The sequence below is a fragment of the Triticum dicoccoides genome, chromosome 5B, assembly GCF_002162155.2.
Source record: "Triticum dicoccoides isolate Atlit2015 ecotype Zavitan chromosome 5B, WEW_v2.0, whole genome shotgun sequence".
In the NCBI taxonomy this organism is placed as follows: domain Eukaryota; kingdom Viridiplantae; phylum Streptophyta; class Magnoliopsida; order Poales; family Poaceae; genus Triticum; species Triticum dicoccoides.
In genome coordinates, this window is record NC_041389.1 from 39,924,906 (window position 1) to 39,933,358 (window position 8,453).

At 46.6% G+C, this 8,453-nt stretch overlaps 1 protein-coding gene across 3 annotated transcripts; it reads left to right on the forward strand.

Annotated features, from left to right (window-relative positions):
* Nucleotides 1-6,845: 6,845 nt before the first annotated feature.
* On the forward strand, nucleotides 6,846-8,128 carry LOC119305105. Of its 3 annotated transcripts, none has more exons than XM_037581717.1 (4): nucleotides 6,846-6,909; nucleotides 6,978-7,071; nucleotides 7,188-7,351; nucleotides 7,446-8,128. In XM_037581717.1, exons 3-4 carry the CDS (start codon nucleotides 7,235-7,237, stop codon nucleotides 7,746-7,748), a joined length of 420 nt encoding a protein of 139 aa, XP_037437614.1. In that variant the 5' UTR covers nucleotides 6,846-6,909; nucleotides 6,978-7,071; nucleotides 7,188-7,234; the 3' UTR covers nucleotides 7,749-8,128. The 3 variants fall into 3 exon arrangements, with proteins under 3 accessions (XP_037437614.1, XP_037437615.1, XP_037437613.1); XM_037581718.1 differs by having other exon boundaries at nucleotides 6,883-6,909; nucleotides 7,009-7,071; XM_037581716.1 differs by having other exon boundaries at nucleotides 6,885-7,071.
* The last annotated feature ends 325 nt before the right edge of the window (nucleotides 8,129-8,453 follow it).

Here is an 8,453-nt window from a genome sequence, read left to right on the forward strand (position 1 = left end):
TGGAGGCGAACCGGCGCTAGATCGGCCCCTGGGGGCGGCCTAGCTCCCAGCCACGTCCCCAGGCGCCGTCCCCCAGCCACGGCAAATTCAAACGTAGTCCATTCCAGCGCACAAAATAGACGCCACAATCTGGCAATCAAGCGGCCAGTAGTTCGGCGTTCGGATGAAAAGTTCGGCATACAAAAAACAGAAAGGATGGAAGCGCGCATCACGCGGCGAGGTCGGCCTCCGGCATCGGCGGAGTCGGCGTGCGCGGGCTTGACGGGGTTTCTGTGCTTGGCGGCGTCGGCGTGGCTTCTGTGCTGCGGGCAGTCTCGGCGGCATCATCGCTCGGGCTTAGCGGCGGCGGCGGCGTGTGCGTGGGCGTGGGCGGCGTCGTCGTGGGCGTGGGCGTCGTCGTCGAGGGAAGCTGGTTCAGGATGAGGCCATGCTCCGCCAAGTACCACGCCTTGACCGCCTCGTCGGTGCTCTAGAGCATGTCCGCCCCGCCCAGCAGAAAAGCCAGATCGGTGTTCCTCTTCTTCGCGGCGACATTGGTCCGGAGCAGGTCGAGCTTGACGGCTCGGCGATGATGTCGTCCATGTGGGCCTCGGTCTTGTCGGCGTCTCCGAGGTGCGAGAAGGGCAGCGCGCAACGGCGGAGAGGGGGCGTCGGGGAGGACGTGTACGTGGGCGGCGAGTAGTTGTATGGCGGATACTGCACGCCGGTGAAGGCGGACGAGGGCGTGCGCTGGGCGGGGTGGCCATGGAGGAAAGTGACGTTGGGGTTGAACCCACCGTGCGCGTCCCCGTCGGCATAGCCCGGCGAAGACGATCCCCACGGCTGCGGCAACGGAGACCCGACGCCTTCCTGGCCCCAGGGCGCGCATTGCGCGTGGTTGCCGGGTGGATTCATCATCCCCGCGCGAGTCGCCTCGGCCTCGGCCTGGTCCGCCGAAGCGGCAGTGGCAGCGGCAGCCGCAGCCGCGCGTGCCGCGTTGTCACGGGCCTTCTTGGCGAGGGCCCTGTTCCGTCGGTCGGCGGTGACGGCCTCCCTTCGCTGCACTTCCACCCTCCAATCGGCGTTTGTCCTGCCTGGTGGCTTGGACGACGGCGCCCTCGGCTTCCTCTGCTTCGGCTGGGCGACGGAGGCGGTCGCGGTCGCCGCGGCGCGGGGGACGACGTACTTCTTCGATGGCATGGCGGTCGGCTGGGAGGCGAGCGGGAGGGGAGACTGGCGGGAGGAAAGAAGAAAATGGGAGGGAAGTGGGGAAAATCGGGAAGAAACGGCGGGAAGAGGCGCTCGACTCGCCGACAGGGCGGACCCACGCGCCCTTTTCGCTTGTGCCGGCGCCCCAGGCGCCCCCCTGGGCGCCGGGTTCTGCCTGGGTCCGCCAGCACCAGTTCGACCCGAGCCGGTGAAAAACGGGCTTCTGGGGGGCGACTGGACCGTTTTTTCGGTGCAGGCGCGGCAAAAACGCCTGGAAAGGGCCTGTTGAGGACGCGGATGAAGATGCTCTAAGTAGCTGCTGGGTGCCATGTGCGCATGTGTTGTGTCTCTGCACGTTTGTGGGTTGAGCTAGCTCGATACTTGCAAGATTTCACTTTCACATAGCTAGGTTCGGTACTTGGTGGGTGTGGGCATGGCTGGCCAGTACAGTACGTACGTGCTGATCGATCATGGGTGCGCGCACGTGAGGTGCTCTTGAGTTGATGCATGCACGGTGGTAGCAACACACAGGACACGAGGGTCTACCCATCGATGGTGCGGGCGATGCACGGAGCGGCCACTCGCTCGGACCGAGCATCTGTTTACGTGTGCAAAATGGCGAGAACACAATGGTGAGCATGGTTCCACGCGCACCCACATAAAATATAGTAGTAAATTCAAAAAAATACCAAGAAAATTTTAAGAATTTTAAAATTTTGTTGTAGTTGACAATTTTACTCACATGTGAAGTTTCTTGAAGTATTGACTCCTTTGATATTCTTAGTGAAAAAAAAACAATTGAGGCCATACTATTCATCAACGATGTTTTTTTTAGTATATACTGTAGCTTCGATCTTATCATTTTTGCCAAGATTACCACGGATGAGTTTTTTTCCATGAAACTTCACTCATACGCGAGTATATCAATTGATTATGTATTTCTAGAGTTCTTTTTTCAGAATTAATTATTCATATGGGGTGCATGTGTAACCATTTTCACCAAATCCACGTCCTTGGGCGGAATAAACTTTGACAGCCAGTTCATGGTTGAATCGTGTGATCCGCAACTAGCCCGCATCCAGCACTCTAAATGTCCGCACACGCGTCCGTCCTCGTCCTTGGACAGTGATCGGTTACCCCTCAAATATTCACGTCCACAACCGTGTAGCTTATATTCAGTCCCCTTTCTACACCTAGGAGCAAATGCTCCTGGTGTGAATAGTAAAGTAAAAATCAATTCAAAATCTAAATTTTTTTTGTGTCATACTTTCGCAAATGTTTGTTGTGCATGCAAAATTTCATCACGAAATCACATTGGTGGAAGTCGTGCTAAAAAACAAAATCAGAGCTCCAAAATGCTTTTGTAAGTAGCATTTTCAGAGCATTCATTTTGTTTTTTTTTACCACGCCTTCCACAAATGTGATTTTGTGATGAAACATTGCATGCACAACAAACATTTGTGAAAGTATGCAACAAAAAAATCAATTTTTTAAAATTGATTTTCTTATTATTTTACTGTTCACACCAGGAGCATTTGCGCGCACGTGCTGATCGATCATGGGTGCGCGCACATGAGGTGCTCTTGAGTTGATACATTCACGGTCGTAGCAACACACACGACATGAGCGTCGTTATCCATCGATGGTGCGGGCAATGCACAGAGCGACCACTCGCTCGGATCGAGCATCTGTTTACGTGTGCAAAGTGGCGAAAACACAATGGTGAATATGGTTCCACGCGCACCCACATAAATACTAAATTCAAAAAGATTACTAAGAAAATTTTAAGAATTCTAAAATTTTGGTGTATCAAACTTAGTTGACAATTCTACTCATGTATGAAGTTTCATGAAGTATTGACTCCCATGACATTCTACAGATCTGTCTTGTACCTGAAAAATCTTCCAAATTTGTACATTAGGTCTGGGATGTGTTTAGGTTCGGTTTAGCTTCATAATAGGAAATTATATTTATCAATCATGCACAAATCGAATGTAAGTACCTACTATGATCATGCAAAAACCGAAAGAATGACCTAGCTCGTGTTTCTGATACTAATAATGGCTGCATGCCATATCTCCACTAATTTCTCGCATATTGGCAGTTGAAAAACAAGGTTGCTCATATTAGCAGTTGATAATTAAAAAAAAGTTTGAATTTCATTTCATTTGAAGGTGCGTGCTAATTTGCCAGGTTTTGTTAGACTGACAATCTTTTCAACCGGTATATTTTTCTTTTCTTTTTTCCCCTTTTTGTTTCATTTTGCCTTCTATTTTTTATGTATTATATATTTTCCCCTTTTATACTTTTAGATATATTTCCAATAGTGCATGAACATAATTTTGCATGTCCATGAACAATCTTTTAAAAAACTATGACCTTTTTTTGTGGGTGGAAGGGAGATTGTATTACCTAAGGTGGATCATCGTTCTTACAAATACATGAATATTTCTATAAACATGAACATATTTCAAATGCGTTATAACATTTTATTTCGCATGGATGAACATTTTTTTATATAGTACACATGACCATTTTTTCATTATACGTGAATATACTTTTTCCGTTGTTTGACAATGTTTCTTACATTTGTTTTAATATAATAGGCATAATATATTTTCAAAATAAAAAATAACATGCTTAATGGGCCAGGCCGACCCGGTCATCTGAGTGCTGACTTAGGTGTTTCCTCAACTATTCCACGCTAATCATATGGATAAGACTTCTCTTATTGTCCGCCCCTTCCTCACGAAAAGTCTTTTTTAGGGCTCCTGAGGGAATAGTTGGGCAAAGACTTGAAGCGGCCGACCGTGCGGCGGCCTATCAAGGCCTTCTTTTAAGGAAACTAGTAATAATGTACGTTACGTAGGATATTAGTTGCACGTTATATTACATAAGATATATCTGTTCGACGTTAATATTTGGTAAGATATCAATTACTTTTTTCGCGGGAATGGTAGGATATTAATTACATGACAAATTTCATGGAATAGCATTGAGTCAAAACATGTTTATAACCAATGGCAGTGGTGGGTAATTAGACGTTAAATGTGTTTGGTGCTCAACATTGGAGCGATTTGAACCGCTAGATAAAATGATTTGACGGTCGAGATGGTTTGTATCTGCCCCTTTGGGCCTTTTTATATTGGTATAGGTAATGTATTTGGTCAAAATGTTCACAAAAAATTGCGCCAAAAAGTAATTTGGAAGGAAAAAATAAATTGTGAAAAATGAAAAATATACACCTATGCAAATAAAATGCTCACATATATGCAATAAATGCCCATCTCTTATTTTTTACATATAAAATAAATATATCCATCCATTAAAATGTTTACATATATTATTACCAGAGTTCATATATATGAAATGGTATGTTTACATCATATTTAAAATATAAATGCATAAAATTGATTTACATATTAAAAATACATGTAACTGAAAATATTAAAATTGTTCGTATACGTATGAATATGTGTTTCATGTATGAATATACTAGGGAAGATATATTCAAGTCTAAAGATTGGGGAATAAACCAAAAATAATAATGAAAGAAAAGAAGTGAAAATTGAAAAATGGATAGAAAAAAAGTAAATCAAATAAGAAAAAAAGGGTTGAAAGCAGAAAGAAATCAAAAAATAAATAAAATCAAGCCCAAATGCGATCAACATGAGTGTTGTCACGACAAGTTTGTCCAATAAAGATATGCATCGGTTGAAAATAAGATCCGGAAAAAGTGAAGTGTGACTTTGACTCTTATCTTGCATGCGATGACAGATGGTATGGATGAAATATTGCTAAATACCCTTGCATTCCCTTCATTCTATAATTTCCACGAAGCAAGAAGTATTCCCTATGTTCTGTTGCTGCTGATTATAGAATACCACTGGTCTTTGCTTGGGTTGAAGCTGCCCCAATAATTGTCTGTGTGTATGTAAAAAATCCCAAACCGCACTTTAATCTCATTTCGAATGTGCCTCATGAGTCTGCACATGAATAATATGTTCACCGCTGCCTACACCGGTAAGCTAAAATTTGGCCATCCTCTTTGTCGCAGCCGGACAACCGTTCACATCCGGTCTTTGTTGCATCTCCAGCGGTGTCCTGAAAAATATCTCTTTATAAAGGTGTTTGGCTGTAGAAGTTTTTCTATAAATATCTTCCTATGATTTACTCTAACATATGAGCCCCACATGTCAGAGAATGATTTCTCCTCTATTTCTCTCTCACGTCCATGTAAGACATCGATGGAGCTTGATCCGACGACTGGTGGCATGGCGGAGTGTGGGGGTGGAGGATGGCAGAGTGAATGGTGATGAGTCGCGGCGGCGGATGGTGTCAAGTCGTGCGGTCAGCAACGGCGGCGGTGCAGTCTGACGTCAGCGGCGTGACGACGAGGTGGTCCGGCAGCGGCGATGCGACTGTCCAGCGGTCATTGTTAACGGCGTGCTGATGTGGCATGGGTTGAAAAATTATTGAAAGAGTTGCAACTCTCCCTCTATTTGAGGAGTGATGAGGTGTCTTTTTGGGAGAGATCCATTTTTTCTGTTTTTGGGAATAGGAAGATTGCTGAAGCAAGTTCTGTACATGCATTTTTTTTAAACATAGACTGGTGAAGATGAGATGCTCTTAGACCTCTCTTAATTGTTCCAAACAGCCGGCTTCAGGAAGGGAACGCCATGACACTGCACATAGTACTAGCTAGGTTTGTTGAAGTAGCTCTCCATACTAACATATGACAGTAACTGGTATGTTTGCATTGTGTTTATCGAAAAGAAAAGAAAAACTACCATTAATTCTAACTAACTACCAGGCAAGCAGTTTAGCACTACACGACGAAGACCAAAAATAAGCTGATGAATGTTTTTGATCCGGTAAAAAAACCTAGCCGGTGATCTTTTACCCTCTAACGGCATCCGACGTAATAAATTAAATTATTATGTGAAAATGTTGTACTATTGGTGTGTTACTGGTGGCATTATTATTATTTATTTTGACGTGAGCTAGCTGGCATTATGAGTATAGGTTGTGATAGTACCAGATCAAAATGGTGAACGAAGCACTAGCCCGTGAGATGAGTTGGTATGAATATTGCACTACTGTTGGACAAAAATGGCCTGGCCTGGCCTGTGGGATAGCTGGCCTGGCTTTTTACGCGCAAGCATCAGTCTTTCTGTGAAGTACAATTTCCCCTAGTTGATGCAAACACCAGGTCACCACGTACGGTCGAGCTCTTGTCAAGCTTGGTGTGCTACTCGCAATTACTCTACCGAGCAATGCAGCAGCACCCACGACGCGTCGAGCAGGCACAGTAATTATTTCCCGTTTCACGTCTAGATAGACGAGGAGGGTCCGGTGCGGCAGCAAACAACCACCACCACGGCACAGGGATACCACCTTTGGCAATGCATGCGATGGTACCGATGCATGCTTGATTTCTTTGCAGATTTACACAGTTATTTCGATGAAGGTAGGTGAGAAATGGGTACAGGCTAAAACCAACATCTGAATGAATTTACATACATTGGCCAAAACCAACAGCTCAGGCGCGAAGGTGGCCATGAGTGGAATTAGCAGAGGAGCAGGAATCACCGTGCCTGCTCGACACGTCGTGACTGGGCCCACGCGGCGTCCTCATCACAGGCTCTCTCTATATATGAACACCAGATCAGAAAAGCTCACCCATGACAGCAGGCTCATCGCAGGAACCCCATCTCGTCGGTGAGTCCCCATTCTTCTTCTTCTCTTCCTTGTTCGGTTAATCCATTTGGAGGGATTTTGGCCTGCAGGGGGGTGGATTTAATCCCTTCAAATCCATAGCGGCAGGCTCACCACACCCACGGTTGGAAGAAGAAGCTCACCCATAGTCCCATACCAGCGACGGTGAGTGAGTCCACATCAACCGTTAATCCCCATTCTTCTTCTTCCTTCTTCCGTTAATCCCCTCAAATCCACATCAACCAAACAAGCCCAATTTCATGTGTTCCTTTTCGCGACAGAAAATTGAAGCGTGAGTCCTTGTCGTCAAGGCAGCTGCAGTGGATCCATGGACGGCAAGAGGGCGATGGCTGCTGCGGTCTACTTCGTCCGCTCCTTCCCCATCTTGTCCTTCCCCGTCCTCTACGCCATGGGCTCCGCCGTCTGCTACGCGCGCTGTGGCAAGGTAACACTCCTAACCACCACGACCCCTGCTTAGTGCTTAGATGCTGTGCTGTGCTGGACATTCCGACCGACCGATTGCGCCTTCCATCGTGCAGCTGCGGCGGTGCGTGGCGGAGGACGAGACCGCCGTCTGGTTCTGGGCGAGGATGTGCTTCGTCGCACTCCAGGCGATCATTGCAGAGCTGGCGGTGCTGCTCCCGCTCCACAGCTGGCGGGTCAGCCGTGCCAGCGCCTACCTCGTGCTCGCTGTCATCCTCGTGGGCCGCTGCACCTATGCCAGCGTCATGCCTCAAGGACTGCCCCGTGACATCAAGATCCTCTTAGTCTCGAGCATCTTCGGCCTCACGGTGGCCGACCTCCATAGCTTCCTCTTCCTGGCCCGGGGAGGTCAGGAGTAGCTCCTCATCGGTGAGCTCATGCTCCATGTCCAAGGATCAGCTCATGAGGTACTGAGGTGACAACTGATGACAAGTTCAGAGGAATGCATGCTGATATATTGTACTACATGCAGCTGTTAACTGGATAGATCTCCTAGTGTTGGACCTTTGATGCGGAATTAGCATGTTGTTTGTGTTTCTCGGAACTAGCTTAATTGGATTGTGCTCGTCTGATCAAGATATAGCAGCATTGAGCAGCTAGTATTGACGAACAAATTGTGTTCGTCTGATCAGCCATATATATATGGACCTTTTCTCTGTATGATCATCGGCCATATGATTATATAGAAGCTGCTTGGTTATATATAATTTACGTTGGTCAAGGTGAAATTATTACTGCAGTTTATATGTATGCATGCACTCATGTTGTTTCTGCTGTTGAGCATTGTTTTATATTCATTCCAGCAACTGCCGGGGTATAAATTTGGCTTGGAATAACCAGTCCGTTAGGGATGAGTTGAGGCCCTCCTTAATTTCGATGTCTTTTTCGTTAGACTTGGAAGCCAAAATCGCCATCTGCTTATGTTCAACGAACCCACAGGCTGGGAACTTGTATGAGCGCTCGACCTCTCCAATGATCAATGCACCACTACATTGTTTGATGAGCATTTTCTCGTGTCCGTGCGCCCATTTCGGTCATCAAGTCTGCTCGTCCCTCTCGGTCGG

Bases quoted from the DNA above. Each gene is read 5' to 3' on its own strand.
- LOC119305105 (XM_037581717.1), top strand. From the start codon at position 7,235: ATGGACGGCAAGAGGGCGATGGCTGCTGCGGTCTACTTCGTCCGCTCC. The intron at 7,352-7,445 runs GTAACACTCCTA...TCCATCGTGCAG, and splicing joins GCTACGCGCGCTGTGGCAAG to CTGCGGCGGTGCGTGGCGGA.